The sequence below is a fragment of the Macrobrachium nipponense genome, chromosome 2, assembly GCF_015104395.2.
Source record: "Macrobrachium nipponense isolate FS-2020 chromosome 2, ASM1510439v2, whole genome shotgun sequence".
Lineage (NCBI taxonomy): Eukaryota > Metazoa > Arthropoda > Malacostraca > Decapoda > Palaemonidae > Macrobrachium > Macrobrachium nipponense.
This window is the reverse complement of record NC_087201.1, coordinates 44,798,531-44,817,731: the sequence shown is the minus strand read 5'-3', so window position 1 is coordinate 44,817,731 and position 19,201 is coordinate 44,798,531. Positions and strand designations below refer to the sequence as shown.

The following is a 19,201-nucleotide window of genomic DNA, read 5'->3' as shown; positions in this document are numbered from 1 at the left end:
TAACAATCCCTTTAAGCGTAGTCCTTCCTAGGAAATTCCTGGAAGGATACTGGTAATTGAGTTGCTCAGCAAAGAAGTAACTACGGTGTGCTTATGATTTGCCGTATCGTATTCTCATACAGCAGATACTCTATTACCTTCTTTCCCTGCCGAGGCAGATAGAGAAAGGAAAAATTTTTTACTATCTTCGTTCTTTTCGTTAATAGAACGATAGAAAGAGTATATATATCTCCTTAAGGAAGGAAGTTAATCCAGGAACTCTTTAAATCTTCGAGATTTCCTCATAAATCGTGGAAGAGACAGAATTCCTGTTCATCTGTAAGGTTTACGGAAGGAAGTAGCTATTTCCTATCCGCCATCATACCCAAACGTCGATGAGATTCTTATAAGAAAACTCCCAAAGCTCTTGCCTCTTCATAACGAGGGAAGAGCATGAATGAAGGAGAGAGTCCTCTGAATAATGAAAAAATGGCTTCTCTTAGTATCAGAATCCTTCTGGCAAAAGCGACGGCCGCCTGTGCGACATCTTGCACCTTTGCCAGGGGAAAGTTGCTCAAGTTGAAAACTCAAAGAGGAGCCTCGCGACTGACCTCTCTCTCATAAGAAGATCTAGGAATATTCTGGCGCCTGGCTCCTTGCACCTAGCGCCTGGAATGTTCCGCGCACCTGGAATGTTCCGCACGCTAGAAAGGAGACTCGCTCCTGGAACGTTCCGCTTGCGTGGAAGGTCCCGTGCGCCCTGATAGTTCCGAGCGCCTACTAGACCCCTTTTAGAAAGAGCCTCTTGCCCGAAACGTTCATGGAAGGATCGTTCTGATTGCCACTCTACTATAAGGCTCCTTGCTCTAGCCGTCTGTTTTTCTGGCGCAATTTGCGCCAGGCTGGCGCTTCGTCTCTTTGAAGGCGCCTTGCGCCAAGAAAAATTTTCTAGAACGCGGCTCGCGTTTGGTTGTAGGAACGCGACTCACGCTAGTCTGTTAGCTGGAACGCGCCTTGCTGCTGGCTATTGGAATGTAGCTCACGCTAGCTTGCTGGAACGCGGCTTCCTGGCAGCGGCTGGCTCTTGCTCAGTGTTCTCTTAGTTTTCAGAGAACGCGCTAGATCATCGAAACTCCAAACATACATTCTTCGTCTTTTCGGATGTAAGATGAAGAGACGCACTTTTGTAAGGATGCCTTATCAATGGCTATCCTTGGCAGTCTGGGACGTTCTACAGAACCTGCCGAGGGGACGCCTGACCGGTGAGGGTTCTCCCTAACCTTCCTGCGGCTGTCGACTTTCCTCCTCCACTGGGTCTGGGAGTTTGGAAGAGGTCTAGGCCTGGAAGCGCTACGGAGCCGATCAGACGCACCCTCCACTGCACTGGGAACACTATATTCACTTCTTACCTTTTTAGAGCTCGCCTTTTGAGCTCCATCCATTTATCTTCAAATTTGCACATATGAATTTGTAGATTCTGTGGAGTAAGAAGGTGATGAGGATGCAACAACTACTAGAATTGTCAATACTCTAACTGCTCGTTAGTACGAGAGCTCTTAAAGCTTCTAAAGGAAGCGTATCTAGTTATATGCTTTCTGACTTCCTAAAGTAGGAAGTTAAATCTTATATTTCCTTCATCAAGTTCTAACACTTATACACGTATTAGTGAAAAAAAAAAAAATCAATATTTCCCTTATTGCAAAATATATGAGTGTCTACCGAAAAATTCGGTAGTTTCACGTAATGTATTCTTCGAAATTTCGAAGCCAAATTCATTAAAAAGTTAATAAAAGCGTATGCCAAACCAAAGACCCAGTACTTCCCTGCCAAAGACAGCCCAGAAGGTCGATGATGATGAAAAAACGAAAATCAAGTCAGGAGGTAGCAACAACGTATGTTGACACTACCGCGACAGAGAAAATCTGGTTCTAGAACGGTAATCGTTCCTATTCCTGCCACACAGCGGCAGGGGCGGTAGATCACCTGACCTACCTGCAGCGTGTGCCGCGAAATTCGAATTTCTGTCGGGGACGACGGAGTCTATAGCTAAGTATATATCTGCTGGGTAAGTTCCATGTACAAAACAAAGTATTGAATATTGCTCGCATAATATTCTACTTCAACACTTGTACATCACACATGTTATGCTCTGGTCATTATGTTCTTACTGAACATTGCATTGTTTTAGCATAATCAGCTGTATATTACCTGAGGTAACAACAGTTGTATCAGTTATATTTTCTTCATACAAATGTCTAATAAGGATTGAATATTAACATTACCCATGTGCTGGCAACTAACTTCAATATAATTTTTATTCACTGGCTATTATTTTTCTAATGAAGGATGCATTTTTTAACTTTCATAAACTTTCCCCTTATGCATCTGCTGCTCCCTAATATACTGCCTCCAACAGTCTTCAACATTATTGAACCTACTATTGCAGTGTATATTTGACATAATCACATTAACATTGCCGAATAATATCAGTGATATATGATAACATAGGATTTGGCATTCCTTATAAAAACAATGCTGTTGTAGAATATCTTCAAGTTCCCTTGAATGGGAAAAAACTGTGAAGATCAGGGGGAAAAAAGGGGTACCAGTTTTTATTTATTCCAGAACATCCTTCCCAAGAATTACGATACATCTTACATGCTGCTGCACCATACATGATGTCAAATGTGGTATATAATTAATAAATACAATCAAATATTCCAAATTCACTAAGTACCCTTTTGGGCATTAAAAACAAGTATTATTGATGGGAGAAGTAAAATTTACATACTCCTCTTTTCATTTTTTGTTGTAAGAAACTGGCACGATACAACGAATGCATATGACCGGGAAGGTTTATCCCTGTTTGAGAGCTTTTAGTTCATTGCCTACATAAGTCTGGGTCTGCATGTATACTTATTCATATTTCTGTTGTTGTTTCACTCTTTCTATGTTGGTGACTTAAAAAAAAAAAAATGCCAGAAAATATTACTTCTCTTAGAGAACACAATATGTATCATCACAAGTCACACACACACAAAAAATAAAACAAATATAAATCAATAGAACTAAAACTGTATTTGGAAATATACTAATTTTTTTAATTGGCAGTTTATGTTCATGGATATGTAGTTCCTTTTCTTATAAATTCTAGCAAGCATGTTTAGAAATACTACACTTTATAGTATCTAGATATTGAAATTATTCATAGTTAAGGAGGATCAATATTTTTATATATATAAACTACAGTATAAAAATATTTTCCTGGTAGTATACAAGTAAATGCAGTCTTTTTAAAAGATGCTGTACAACATGTCAAGATAACAAAAAATTTGTAACTTACGCTCGAACAATTCCAACAGCCCACTTTCGGCGAGCACATTCTCTCTGGGCTTTCACACGTCTCCAGTGCTTAGTTATGTTAGTAACAGCTTCCCTCATCTTTAGGTATCTACGACGATACATAACAGCCTTCCACTTTGCCTGAATCATTGTTGCAAGCTCTTGCTTACGAGCTTGGAATTTGTCTTCAGTGTAGAAGAGTGTCTTGGGGAGTCTGATGAAGAGTTTTGTCCTGAAAATAATCATAATTTACAAAACATACCCTCTTGACAGTGCTGCATGCAATTATTATAACACCTCATTAGTGACTACATTCTTAATGCTAGGAATCCTTTTAAAAACACACAGCTGAAAGGATAAATGGATGATGGGTCATGAAATGACTCGCAAACACTATGAGCTCTCACACTGTGAATAGTAATTCTGTATTGAATAATCATTGATGTAATTATCTGCTAGGTAGTCATGTACTGTATTACAATACTTTTCCATTTTCTTGTTATATAATATTGCAGTTGTACTTTAGGTACATATAGTTGTAATGCAAAAAGAATGGTAGGAAGTCAAGCAATATTTTGACATTCATCTGCTATATTTCTAAACGGTAGCATACTCAACTTACTCTCCCAAGCGATAGTCATCAGGATGATAATTAAGATGTTGAACAATGGCCCTTACGCCATCCTTTGGCTTGCCTCTGTAATTTGGCCAAGTAGCAGGGCAGAGAGACTTGTACCTTGCCAAGAAGATTTCATATTTCCTACGGTAAGCAAAGCCAGCTCTCCTCACTCGTAAATTCTCCATCAAACCTAAGTATTTGACCTGATGTCCTACTCGTTCAGTATCGAAGCAGTCTGGAAAGAAGAGTATAATTAGCAAATACACAAAATGAAACACAAACGGATAGTAATTTTTAAAAATTTGCAGTAGTTCTTGTCAGTTAACAAATGCTGTTTTTCACAATGTTTTTTCATTTAAATAGAAAATATGACACTTACAGGAGCGCTTCTCATCATTAGGCTTAATACATCTGATGTAAGAAGGTTCTTTACTCATAAGGATGACCATCAAATTAGCCAAACTGTTCTTGAACTGTGTACCAGCAGTTTCTGGCCTCTTCTTTCCCATTAACTCTTCCTGAAACCAGGAGTACATTACAGAAGATGGATGAGTTAATACCACTTCATGTAATTGATATGTTAGTTTAAGAAATAACAGTAGATATTCTAGCAAATATAAGTTTTAATTACAACAATGTGGAAGACTTCATTAAATATTTGAATAATAATAAACTGAAATGGCATTTCAGCAAATATCAAACAATATTGGAAAATAAAAACCTCATGTGTTAGTAAAGTATAAAGAATGATTCATTTCAACAACAGTTATTAGTTCCCCTTTTTCCAAAAATCAAATGCATAGGAACTTTTATTAGCATAACCAGTTTTATGGACTACCATAGTACAATACATTTGTAGGTTTTTAATGACATTCCTTTCAATGTAAAATGTATAGAAGTGCAAAATTCTCATCAGTCTGATAAAGTATTGAGGCGTAATCTAATTCTCAGTAAGTCTGATAATGTGTCCAAGACCACTGCCATAACAGGATAATTCATAAAGCAAGCTTTAATATGAAAGCATTATCATGACAGTGGAGTATAAAAATACTGTATGTTGTGTTAGTACTGTCTATAATTACAAGTACAATAGAAGTAAAATATTTTAGACAAACGGGTAACAAAAAATGAAAAACATAGATAATGCCTAATTCTGGCTTGCATATGCATTAAAGCAACAAAATTAGAGTACCAAAATTAGTCTAACATGCTTCTATCATATGAATCTGAATTAATTGTTTATATTCCTGATCAATGATTCCATGATTATGCAATGTATCAAAAACATCAACCAAGTTATATGGTGTCACAACAGTATCCCAACTGATCAGATTTTATGACTTATAAAAAAACTCTCTATGACTATTATTGTCTTCTACAAAACTGGAAGAGTTACAGTACATTGTATACAATGGTATTTTTATATACCTATTTATTATGTTCATAGTTACTGCACACCATATATCTTTCCTCTACTGAACTTTTTATACCAAGATCTTAAGAAACAAACAGAACCTCATTAGAAAAGCGTATGGTTTTTTTATGGTAGGTTTTACACGAATAATAGATGTGTTTTGATGGTGTAGTCGCTGTTCGTCCTCAAAGAAGTTTCACTCACATGGACCCCACAGTGCTCCATAAGACAGAAACCAATTACAAAGAATTTTTTATAGTTGGTTTCGGTCAGAATAGTGTTTGTTGGCACAGTGATAGAATATGAAGGACTCAGGACATAAGGGCTCAATCTCCTGTCCAACAACAATTACCTAGGCTCTACATCTTATTGCACAGATGTGACAACATAAGTCGGCACCATCTAAATTGTCTGTCCTAGAGTTCCCTAGTCCCCAGGCTGTGCTCTGGGAATCGTGTTTTTATTACACATTTCATTCCTATTAACACCAGTCAAGCTAAGTACTTAGGTACTTAGTTTTAAGACCCAGTGAAAAAGTTCATTTCCTTGAAATTTTAATGGGTAGGCTTATACGAATGTTACAATTAGGACCCAGTGGGCCTCTTGCATGGCGAGAAGTTAAAAGTAGATAGTTATGCTACACTGTAATTGCTGTGCTGTTTTTTCTTGTTTGACAGAGTGAAAACTAGCATTACGGCAATAATATCAGACAATATTGTTATTGAAACTTATTATGTAATAACCTTACAAGCCTTGGAGTTTACTAAAGGCCAGATTTCCTTTGTAGTATTTTATAATCAAATTAATGGTTTTATGATATAGTTCCCCAGTTATCCTTAATATTGTGGTTCTTGCCAAGTGTTAAAGGAAATACAAATTCATGTACTATATTACTATATCCACTTCCAACATGGGTTACGGGTGTTACTTCACCAGTATGTCGAGTTGAGAAAAGGCATGACAGCTGTCTTTTTCCTAAGGGAACACAAAAGTACTTTTTGTATGGTGAGCTTTGCCAAACAATTTAAAATCACAGATGCTGATTTTATATATGTTTTTGACGTAATTCCAATACATAATTATTAATTTATGTACCAACTAACATTGCCTGTAGGCTATATAACCTTTACCTGGCTTGGGAATATGCTAGGTAATCAAAGGTTCTGAAGTGTAGAAATAAACAGTATTGATATCCATTTAGTTTGGTCTTAATTGAGTTAAGAAAATAATTTTAATTTGTAAATTCTTTAAGGTAATGTTACTGTAGTAACTGTGAATTACATAATATTTTAATACAATATACTACTATTTTATAAATAAGACCCATTTATCATGTTTCCTTACATGGACATGTAGTTGTGGGCATGTAAGCCTGGGGTAATTTGAAGTGTTTGCAGGCTCTACAGCGATATAGGTAGCTAACACCAGGTCATTTTTATTGAGCACTTGTTCCTTTTATCACTACAGGGCTACTGATGCAGGACCTACACATTACCTGCACTCCACAGTGAATTGCTCAGTCTGCTTGTCACCTGTGAAAATGGCTCTAAATTACCAGCCAATGAGTGCCCCTGAAAGAATAAAGGAGAATTTGGTTGGTGGCTGGACATGTGTGGAATATGCCACATGCTTTTGGCTGCAAGTTTAAATAATGAAAGAGCTCATTTTTAGGCCGTTTCTATTAGTTATAGATTTCAGTTGGAGTACAGAAGGAAACTACTGGACATGTTCTGGCAGAACTATGGCAGTGTGTTTCCATCTCTCTCCAAACAGAATCCACTTTTGGGCCAATACTCCAAAAGCCCTGGATTCTAGGAACTCCCACTTAAAACTCCTCCTATGGAGACAAAGAATCACTCCTTAGGAGAGAAGTCACTGATACCTGACATGAAAAGCATAGAGCCACTGAAATTTCCCCTCTGAATCCAGAAGATCTAGGGAACAGTCTTCTACGTTACATGAGATAGATACTTCAAAAGAGAATCTTGCCTTTTCCATGCAGCAACCATGTATTTATCCAGGACTTCTATACTGCCAAGCAATGATGATATGACTGCCTTGGCTCAATCAGTTTATCCAGGCTTCCCTGATAAGGAAATTCTCATCACTTTTGAATCAATCAATCATGTGAAGCCAGAATTTCAGTATTTTGTGATGACTGAAAAATGAGAGTTTATGGCAGAAATAAAGCCCTTTGTCTCCACCATCTCAGTTCTAACCGTGCTACAAAGGAATGAGCAATATTTTTTCCTCCCTCATGAGAGGAAAAAAACTCCCAATGGACATGGCTACCCAGCAATTTGTGACTTCTACAAGGAAAATCTCAGGATAGCCATAGCTGAATTTTATGCTAGGCCCCACCTAATTAAAGAACTTCCACTGTCTTCCAGAACAGGGCTCACAGCAGTTGCCAAAACACTTATGTGAACCTTATTGGGAGCACTCTACGAATTTCGGGAGTGTCGCATTAAGGTTTGAAAGGAAGCATTGGTGGGCTCCAACATTTTGCTCCCCAATGTAACCTCCCTATAGCTTTCTTCTCCTACCTGTTAGAACCTTTTTTGAAGAGTCTGTTGTTCCACAACTCATTGAGTGAGCCCGACTACAGAAGTGGACAATATATACTATTTTTGGAGAATAGTGTTTGGCAGATCTGGGAAACACCATCCTTGAGAGTTTCATCTCTCTTAACCTAAGAAAGCTTGGTGTGAATCAGAACTGTACAAGCCTACAGTAAGTATTAAAGGACTCCTCCAACAACAGAAGAAAGGACAATAGCATCAGCACCCTTTTCAAAGCAAACAAGTCACTCCTACCAGGGGAAAGAAAAATCAACTCCTGGAAAAGGAAGGGGAGAGGTGGAGCCCTATAGGATTGGCATGGTTGAGGTTGTCTTCTACAGCATAACATGCAGTGGGAGTCCTCCTCTTGGGTGACACTACAATTCACAATGGGCTTTGAGTAGAGATGGCCTCACCCTTTCCCTCCTCTAAACTAGTTTTTTTTTTTTTTTTTTTTTTTTTTTTTTTTTTTTTTTTTTTTTTTTTTTTTTTTTTTTTTTTTAAGTTTTAAAAGGTGACCATAGAAAAAGATGGCTTTACTTGCCACCACTCTGAAATGTCCCCAAGAAACATTCCTCCAAACAATGGGTGATCCTCGATATGTCAAATTTGAACAAACAGTGTGCTTAATTTTTATATATACTTTACCTATTTTATGGGAGTTACGGAATGAAGGATTGTCACTGGTGTACCTAGATGATTGGCTAATCTATGGAGCCACCAGAGAAAGTGTTGAGGAACAAGTCACACCTTACATCCAGCAGACTTTTCCTGAGGCTGGGACTTTGTTGGGCTACTCTTTGTGACCTGAAAGGATTCTGTGGCAAACAGGCCAACCTGACTCCACCATTCATATGAGTGATAATACATAAGGATACTACCTCCTTGACAGGTTGGGGAGGTCATTGGGAGGATTGTCAGTTGGGGTCACCTGCTTGGAGGGAGTGTCATACCAGCTTCCTTGGACTATTGGCTGTCTTCCCATCTCAAGGAAATTGAAACTGCCAAAAGCAGGGGAGGCTCATATATAGTCACAGTGGAACTGCAGCACCTGTTTTCACTCAAAATTTATTAATAACATACAGCGTAATTTGTTTTTTCATTCTTTAATACTTGTACATAATATTTAATACCATGATAAATAATTCAATGTCATTGGCCATTGTCATTTATCTTATTTGTGAAGAAACTACAAAAATGCTTGTATGGAACTGTGTGCTTCACAGTTCCAGCAACATGGTGTTTGGTTGTCATATGCATGCACACATGTCTGAGGGGAGGAAAGAGTCAGGCCCACAGTGGAGGAAAGCACTGCCGCTCACCCATTTCCTCGTTTACATTTTGTATCAGTGTGTAACCATGAATCAGGAAAGGCTCAATGCACTTGCAATGATTTCATTTGAGAAAAATTTCCTTACCAGTCATCCAGAAATCAAGGAGAAAGTTATTAACCTTTTTGCCCAAAATAAAACAAGAAGAATGGATTTCATTTTTAAATGAATGGATCAAGCTGGACGGGAACAATTTATATGTAACATAAAAATAATATTTTGGTAGAAGACCCTCTGTTAGGCACATACTGTTAAAGAGAATGGCAGAATTAAGAGTTAATTTTATATACTATTGTTTTTTCAATTTTTCTTATAATCCACTTCACTGGCTCAGAGATGTTTCTGAGTAACTGGCCAATATTCATATTGGGCATTTCTAAAAACTATAGAAATTCTGAAGGTGAGCTTTTGTTTTATTAAAACAGGATTCTGGTATATTGGTATTAACAGCATAGGATCTCAGGTCCAGGTCAAGCAGGGGCTGTAATCAGTGATGGTATTATTCTGTAGGCGTAGTTCAATTCCAGGCTGGGGTCTTCTTTGGTTTATAGCTGGTGTTGATGCTGGTATTTACATGACTTTTGCAGTTCATCTTCTAGACAAGTTAGTAGAAGGACTAGCAAGAGTGTCTGTGTGTCAGTATTTATAGTGGCTCAGACCTAGAGTTGACTGAGAAGGAGCCATATTTAACCACGCTAGGACTGCCCATAACAAATGAATAAAAAGCAATATTATCCCTAATATCAAGATCATAGACCTGACATCATATCTCTGACATCTGTGCCTCCTGGAAGCCCTTCATATAGGAATGGAGAAACCTAATTTGAATGTCACTCCAGAAACGTTTCTCCTCCCCACCACCGCCCGGAGAGCGGCAAACGACCCCCTGACAATGCCAGATAATCAGGAGCTCCCTCAGGATGATAGAACTCCTGTTACAGACAGAACTCCTAACATCCATCCCTAGGCACACTACTATGCCGCTCACACAACAGAATCTCTGCAACCATCAATGCGAGATCCCCGACTTCACCCAAGACCAACCTGACCAATGAGAATTCAATTCTAGGTCTGAGCCACTGTAAATACCGACTCGCACACTCTCTTGCTACAATCCTTTACCAATTTGTCTAGAAGATTACCTGCGAGGAGGTCGAAATGTCATGTAAATACCAGATATACCAGCATTAATTAACACCAGCAGTAAACCAAAGACAACCCCAGTCTGGAACTGAGCTACGCCTACAGAATAATACTGGCACTGATTATGACCCTTGCTTGACCGGAACCCGAGATCCTATACTGTTAATACCAGTATACCAGAATCCTGTTTTAATAAAATAAAAGATCACCTTCAGCAATTCTACAAGTTACTAAGAAACATCGCTGAGCTAGAGCAGCGGAGCATAAGAAAAATAGAAAAAACAATATATAAAATCAACTTGCTTAATTCTGCCATTCTCTTTAACAATAAAAATAATAATAATAATAATTATGTAAAGAGACAGCTCTATGAAATTTTGTTCTTTATTCACAAAAGGCCTCTTCAGCCTAAGAAGAAAAGAATTATTTATCCTTATTCTATTTTTTTATAATTATTACCTGATAATAATAAACTTACCTTAGGGAAAGCCACTCGGACAATCATATTTGATGACTGTGCCATGGCCTCTTTCAAGTCACGGAAAAGTAAGTCATTGTTCTTATCCATAAAACCTTGCACTCGATAAGCTACATCTCCAGCATAGTGGCGAAGACGAAACTCATCTTTATTGATAGTTTTTTTAACCTGCAAAACCATTACACATGTAAAATATATAAAATTAGATTATGATGTTCTTAATCTTGATGATGAACCTGTTTTTGGTCTTTTATTACTCTCAAGTTAACATACATATATTGTAATTCAACATTTAATGACTATAATGATACGTATAACAATACACTAAATACCATTTATCTGCCAAATGAAATAGTTCAGAAAGTACATTAACTAAAGTAAATCAAAAATACCTTATTATTGCTTGATGTGTCATAACTGAAGTAATGGTCATGTTTAGACAGATGAGAATTCATCTTTGAAAGGAATGTCATATCAGATGCGTCTCCTGGACGTAAGCATTCCTCATCAAGCAATGATATGATACCTGAAAATCCCATATATATTTTATGAATGTAAAACATAACAAACACTGAGAGTACCATAGTTTATTAGTGAAATTAGGACTAAAACAAACAGTAGTGGTGAACTTTGAACTTTGTTCTTCATAAACATAGACTCCACTATAAAATAATGACGATGCCAGTGAGTTACTGGTTCTTATTTTTAGCATAGGTTGTCCAAAAAATCTAATTTTAAGTGAAAGCCAAAAATTGAAGAAAGGTAAAGTAAAGAAGCTGGATAGCCAGTTGGGAAGAGGTCAAAACGATTGGACAAGGATAAAGTGGGTTGATGGAAATAATTTAATGTATGTGTACAACACACTAATCTACATTACGCACAGCAAGGTATGTGTAACAGTTTGAGTCATAGCCACTGTTATGTACAAACATGTACATATGAAAACCTTCATGACTTGCCTTTATGCTTCTCCTCAACCAAGTCACAGATGATCTTATTGTCAAAGTATGAGATTTGCTCCCATTCAATACCTTCCCTACGGTACTCCTCCTGTTCACTTTTCAGTGTCAACTCAATGAACACTTGCTGAAGTTTCTCATTACAGTAATTGATACAGAACTGCTCAAACCTGAAATGTAGCAACAAAAACTCTAAAATGAAGTAAGGCTGTAAAATTTCCTTATTATATTTCTAATGCAGAAACAATTGTTGTAAACAAACTTTTATCTTGAACAGTTATTAATGAAAGTGGATTGAAAGGCCAAACAAATAGTTTAACCATTTTATAAATAAAAACGTGGGTTCAAATCCCATCCTCATCACCAATTAAACGTGGTATATGCATAGAAAATATCAAAGATTAGTTGCAGTTACGGTTAATATCATATAGAATACATACGGTACATTTCTAGATAGGATGACTGCAGAAGCTGGCATGTGGTTTAAGTAGTTAGTACAACATAAACAATGTTTTTGGTCAGTCTTATAAAGTTACAGTAAGTCCTATTGTTTTAGTAGGATAATGTAAATTATGTAGTATTGTACAGTGTGACCCCATATTCGCGCACTCCGGATTAGTGGATTCACATATTTGCGGATTTCTCTCTGGAATATATACCCGCATTATTTGCGGAAAATTCACATATTCGCGATATTTTTATGATAAATATCTGCAAATTCCTGTTATATTTTTTTATCAATTTCATCATAAAATGCACTTTTTGTGATAAAACTATTAAAAAAAAAACAGGTATAAACATTTTTAGTGGGGTTTTCTTGAGTTTTAACAAACAAAATAGGCAGTTTTAAGTCTTTATAGGGGTTTCAACTATTCATGGATTCTAGCTATTTGCAGGGGATCTGGTATGCATCCCCCATGAATACGGGGGGAACACTGTAAATATTTGTGCCTAGTAGTCTGGACAGTAGTTAATAACATCATTGTTAGTGGAGTTTCTTAAAAGACGTCACTTCTATTTGGCGCCTTGGCAGTCATGACTGTTCTTCTTCTATTCAGAAGTCTCTCTCAATTGAGGCATTAGTCTTCTTTAGTTTTTATTACGTATAGGGAAAGTGATAGAATAAGACAGACATATTACGATACGGCAACATTCTAGACACATGAAAAAGTAAAAGTATAGTATATGGTACTGTTCAATAAAATCTTACCCATTCTTATTGAAGATTTCAAAACCGTAAATATCAAGGATTCCAAGCAAGGTCTTCCGTCCCTTCTCAACAGAATCTAAAGACATGTTCAACCTATTCACCAACCAATTGAATACTCGTTCATAGACAGATTTAGCCAACGCATCACGAGCATATACAGCCTATAAAACAGATCTCTTTTTCAGTAAGGTGTACTTATACCAAATATTGAACATCACACATATATCATTGTATAACCAAATCAAATTCTACTGCACTAATTAATAAATACTGATTTAGTCATCTTACAGATGTTTAGAATTTTTGATTTATATACAATATTCTTTATAGTTTAATGCATACAGACATCATAAAAAATTCAACTTACCTGGTCTGGGGTTAAGGGTGAAGTTACTCTTTCACCTCGAGCCTCAATAGTTCGGTGAGTTAAAGCTTTGGCTAGAGCTTTACTGTCACATCCAAAAAGCTGCAAACAAAGAAAAAATGTTATTTGTTATAATACAATTAAGTTTGTTCATACTTACCTGGCAGATATATATATAAGCTTTTTGTATTTTCTGAGGTCCGACAAGAATTTAAAAATTCGGGGCGGCAACGCACAGTGGGCGGCCAGGTGGCGTTAGTAACCCAATTCCCGCCGCTGGGAGGCGGATATCAGGAACTATTTCCCGATTTTCTTATTCATATTTTATCAGTGGCCCAACTGTCTCCTCGGTAGGGGAAGGTGGGTGGGCACTTTAATTATATTAATATCTGCCAGGTAAGTAAATGAACAAACACTTAATTGTATTATAACAAATAATAATTTTTTTGTTCATGAAACTTACCTGAACAGAATTATTATATAGCTGAATCCCCGCACCGTTCGGATGGTGGGAAGAGACACAGAATAGGAATTTTTTGGGAAACTAAATTTAAGTAGATGATATACATCTTGGTTCCTGACCTGTTTAGCATAAGCCCGACTTCGTGATTTAACTTGTCACCAAAGTCTGCTTCTGCGTTACTAGGAGTTTGCCAGCGAGGTAGACGACCTCGTAACTGCTGGTTGCGCTCTAGATGATCTGTCAACGGGGGGCGTGACCAACAATGGGTGACTAGGACCATATGACCAATACTTTTGAGGGCACCGAAGCTAAAACCACCCCCACCTGAACCTAACCTATCAAAGTTAGTTCCCATAACTTTCTAGGCTAAAAAAAGGAACCAAGGCACGGCCTCAAGCGACCAACCCTTCAAAAGTTAAAAGCACACCTATCCCTTTTCTATAGGATAGGAATTCGTGGTTGCTTCTTGCACCCAAATCAATATATCTTACGGATACTGTATGGCCGTCCTAGCGACTTACGGATTCTGAAATGTGCGTCTTCACATCCCGTTCGGGAGTGTGAATGCGAACACAGAGTTTGCTTCGCAAATAAAGCGTGGCACTCAGGATGGTTACTGAGTGTCATGCTCTGTTGAAATGGCTTCCGTGAGGCCCCGCGCCCTGCCACCTCTTGAGCATTCATATTTTAAAAAAAGAAAAAAATCTCAAATCTTTATGGCAAACATAATGAATATGAAGACCTCTTAAAAACAGAACTCCTTTGCTATCAATGCCAGGGTAGTTCTTGGACATGAACCAAGTCTGGTCTTTTTTACGGAATACCCGCAGATTGTAACTGGGAAGTGTGGAAGCGAACAACAGAGTTGCTTTCGCAAAAGCCGTTGGCACTCAGGAATGTTAGCTGGAGTGTCATGGCTCTGTTGAAATGCTTCCGAGGCCGCGCCCTCACCTCTTGAGCAATTGATATTAAGAAAAAATTCCTCAAATCTTTTATGCAAACATAATGAATGAGACCTCTTAAAAAAGAAACTCCTTTGGCTATCATGCCAGGGTGTTCTTGGAACATGAAATCTAGTCTGGTCTTTTTTACGAAACACCGCAAGATTGTCTGTTGACCTTGACTTTCTATAGTTTTATCAAAGAATAAAACTTGAGAGACCCCCTACAGGGCACAGGACTCTCTAATGCCCTTGCCCAAATAATTTGTGCCATAACCCTTGGTCTCCCAAGCCTTTCGGGTCAATGGTCAGACAGGTTTTTCGTTTCTTATCAAGAACGGAAGGCTTAAGCGGACAGACCCGCATTATTGTCCTTTAAAGCCAAAACCTCTGATGATGGCTAAAACCGTCACTAACCCTCCCCTTGCCGTGGCTAGAGCGGTTCTAGAACTATTAGGCCTTTCTGGTCACCGTGTATTAAGTTCGCAGAAAACAGGATAGGTTCGAAATGCTTTTGGCATCAAGGAAACTCAGATAGCGTCTAAAGTTCCATGCCGGAACCTTTGATCCAGGAGAATACAAGATCTCCACAGACCTCAAAGATCGTGAAAGGCTTCTGTTGTTTGAACAGAACCGAATCTCTGAGCCTAGAGGCCGTCAAACAAACATATTTGCATATTCTAAAACAACAGTTTAGGACTTCTAATCTTATCTCCATTACTTCATACGGAAAGATAGAACCAAATAACGAAAATTCACAGAGGTCGAGGGGTGGAGGAACAGTCATTTCCCTTCACTATCCCTCCAGGAAACGGGCCCCGCCCCTCCGATTTGAAAAACTGAAAATAGGCAGCACTGCTTTGCCTTGGCCAAGAGACTTGCCATTAATCTTGAAGATCTTATCGCTTCTCGGATAGTCCTGAACGCTTTTCAAAGACTCAGAGAGGAAGAGATCTTGAGATTACTTCACTAAGTGAACGATGTTTGATTACACCGATTCTCTCGGGCAAGGGTCTTTGGTTGGACAATTTCTCTTGAATTAACCTGACCTCTGTGAATCCAACCTCTTAGAGGCCAACATGTGGCGAACTAAAGCTTAATCCTCTAGGATCATCGCCAATAAGGGTTTTGAAACAACTTAAGAGGAAGCTCCTTATCCGTCTTCAAATATTACGAAAAAACTTAACGAAACAAGGACTCCCTCAGTCTCCTCCTCACTTTCGACATACTTCTAAAGTGAGGATTAACTCAGGACGTTCAGTAGTTGTTTGCCTTCGTATCGAGAAGACCCCCACGGACGTGCACTAGATTAACGAACCTATTTGAGGATCGTTACGTTCCGTGGCCCCAAGCCCATAACCAATTCTCTCTTCTCGAGCTATGAGAGAGCTTGAGGAAATTATCCGAGATGAATTTTGGGCCACCTCGAATCCAACCTCACCCTTCTGATCGGAACTGGAAAGCCGACTAATTTGGCTTTCCAATTCTTTTCAGGACAATGTGCCAGAACATTCTGTTCTCTGTTCGGATGTCTGGCCCCCACCCTCTCGCTATCACCTGAGGCGTGATCCTCAAAGCCGTTTAGAGAGAAAATTCAGAATTACAAAGATCTTTGATGTTATTCCAATTTCTTCGTGAGGAAAAATTTGTAAGAAGGTCTGAATTGCTGTTTATTTCAGGGAAAACAAGCTTCTTCCAAGCGAGGGAAATGGTCCCCAGCAAACTCATCCATTTCCCCCTCACTCATTTCTGCCTTCCTTCCGCTAAATAAGGCTGCGCTTTGCATAAGCAGGAGAGCATTATTATAGTGCTATGCCGCAGGGTACGATTCGTACAGAATTGTTTAGCCGTGCGGTAAACCCGCCCCCACCTAACAAAGTAGTAAGAGAATCTTTGTTGAAATTTTCTAAGTAAACGGCAAGGTATGATCATTCAAGATTACTAAGAAAATTTCCTCAACCCGCGAGGCTAAAATCCATGATTTGTAGGCAAAGAGACGGTTTAATTAAGCCATTTCCCGCAAGGGAAGAGGAGACGTAAAACCAAACCGCGCAAATGACCACCGAGCTAGCCGGTTACTGCCGTAGATCACAGTAACAGCAGCCTTGATCATTCGTCTTCGCACTATATGCCTGAGTTGCCCAGCTACTCCTTTTACGAAGGTGATAGGTAAATGAAATTTATCGAGCCAAAGGAAACTCTCAAGCAGGCATATTTAAACGAAACAAAAACTTCGCTAAATACCAGAAGCTGGAGTTTGATGTTTGCAGTTCCAATTAGAATACTTCCTCGTCTAAGTCGCAAATCCGTAGAATAACTAGGATATGCCCCGCCTTAACCCCTCGGACAGATTCAAAACTGCTTGAGTTAGAAATGCATGTCGCGAGGTTAATATACGTAGTTATATTTATAGTATTTCTGAAACAACGATTCTCCATCCTAAATTCTTTCCTTTAAAGGAAAAAAAACAAAATAAGGATTGGAGATCGAACCCACCTTCGATCTCTATCAAAAAACAGAGTGAAGGAAGAATTGTCTTCCTCGAAGGGAAAGCTTCAATGGCGAGAAACAGAAATGACTATCTGCCTGAGTTTGCCAGCCTTACTCCCTTTACGGAAGGAATATGGTTATGATATTATCGAGCAAAAAGGAAACTCCTCAAGCAGGCCTATTTAAACGAAAAACAAGAATTCGCCTAAATACAGAAGCTGAGTTGGTGTTGTCTCGTAAACAATACCTGAAGAGTTGTTCTTGACTCCGAAAAACTCTTGGAAGGTTGAAGGGGAGTGTCAAAAAATAAATACAATTAGGAACAACAGTTCTTTCGGCTTTCTATCCGCAGAGGTAAATACGATTATGCGTAATATGACTCCGGGACCCATGCGTTAGCAAAATGACGTGCAAAAGATAAATAACTACGTAATTGTTTATTGTAGTAATTTGAAACCATCGAATTTCTCTACTAACATCTTTCCTGGACGAGGAAGAGAGAAAGAAAGGAAAACGACTGTCCCCACGTTCGGTTCTGAAAATGGAATGAGAGCTCTTCCGAAATTTGTTACTTATCCGCTTAAGCGATAAATGTTTATGAAGATCTTTGTCAATGAGAACTAACCCATTTACATGACAGAAAGTTTAAATCCAGGAAATTCGAGCATATAGTTTTTCCCCGATTCCCGCAGAAAATCGAGGAAGGGGCAGGGATTCCTTGATTAGAAGACTGGGGCTTACGACATGGAAGGACCTTAATGTTCCCCTTCGGCACGCTGCAATCCCGAAAGCAGACGAGGCGTTTTATGACAGCCGAAATATCTGCTTTACAGGTTTTCCTGGAATTCATCAAGTGATGGATTCTATTGTGAACGCTCCCTTCGTAGAAAGCGAAAGTAGACAATCTTGACGAGACCAAAACTCCTTCCTCTAACTTTCGACGACGCCCTTTCTTGAAGAGCGTTCTTGCAGGAATTCCTGCCGAAACGCTTTGATGCGTAGGACGGCCTATCGTTTGTTCTGAAGAACGTCCTGGCAAGTGCGTCTACCGAGCGTCATGACGTCGTTAGGATGCCGAGCATCTTTCCAAAAAGCGTCCTCGCTAGCTGTCCTGGCGAGCGTCCTGCGCTAGCGTCCTGGCCGGAGCCCGTCCTCGCTAGCGTCCTGCCGAAGCTTCCACCGAAGCGTCCTGGCGAAATGTCCACAAAAGGCCGTCTTGCTGAGCGTCCTCAAAAAGCGTCCTGCTGGAGCGTCCTCAAAAGCGTTCCTGCCGAGCCGTTCCTCCAAAAGGTCGTCCTGGAAAGCGGTCCAGCTACGGAGAGTGTCTTGAGCAGAGAAACACCAAAGTCTTTCTGAACGACGTTTCACGAGAGGAACTCGTTGAGCGCCTTGTGATGCATGCAAGGACCCGCCAAAGAGGCCGTCCTGGCGAAGCGCACCTTGCAAACGATCTCCAATGTTATTGACGAAACCGCCGGTTTTGCGTATGACATTGAATATTTTTAATAGGGACGTCCTCAAATGCGAGTCTCCATGGAGAAGCCCGCACGCTGCTTCCTGAAGAGGTGTGAACACTAAAGGGAAGACGTATGGCTTTCGTCTTTCCGCAAGGTGGCTTGCCGAGCGTCCCTGGAGAATGTCTCTACTTATAGGACGGTCGAGCACCGCCTCCAAAACAGGCTTTCCTCACGTCTTAAATTGCCCCTTTCTTATGCCGACCAGAATAAGATCGTTGTTTGACTGTGCAAACAGCAGCTTGCCGGGCCGTTCAAACTTATTCAGCCTTTGCTTTATCGGAAGTAAAAGCGAACGTTACATTAACGTATACGGAGCTTGCAATGAGGAGAGGAGACGAATTACTGGTTGCTTGCCTCCCCAAAAGGTGGAACTCAAGAATGTCCCTTGAGT

At 39.2% G+C, this 19,201-nt stretch overlaps 1 protein-coding gene across 1 annotated transcript in view; it reads right to left on the bottom strand.

Moving 5' to 3' along the window:
* The window catches only part of LOC135221174 (unconventional myosin IC-like), a 162,029-nt gene that overhangs the window by 18,967 nt on the left and 123,861 nt on the right, over nt 1–19,201 (bottom strand). Inside the window, exons 9-16 of the mRNA XM_064258998.1 lie at nt 13,404–13,511; nt 13,037–13,197; nt 11,827–11,996; nt 11,260–11,393; nt 10,868–11,035; nt 4,320–4,458; nt 3,944–4,175; nt 3,323–3,553 (exon numbers count right to left, since the gene is read on the bottom strand). Coding sequence (XP_064115068.1) covers nt 3,323–3,553; nt 3,944–4,175; nt 4,320–4,458; nt 10,868–11,035; nt 11,260–11,393; nt 11,827–11,996; nt 13,037–13,197; nt 13,404–13,511 — 1,343 coding nt within the window. The remainder of the gene's footprint in view (nt 1–3,322; nt 3,554–3,943; nt 4,176–4,319; nt 4,459–10,867; nt 11,036–11,259; nt 11,394–11,826; nt 11,997–13,036; nt 13,198–13,403; nt 13,512–19,201) is intronic.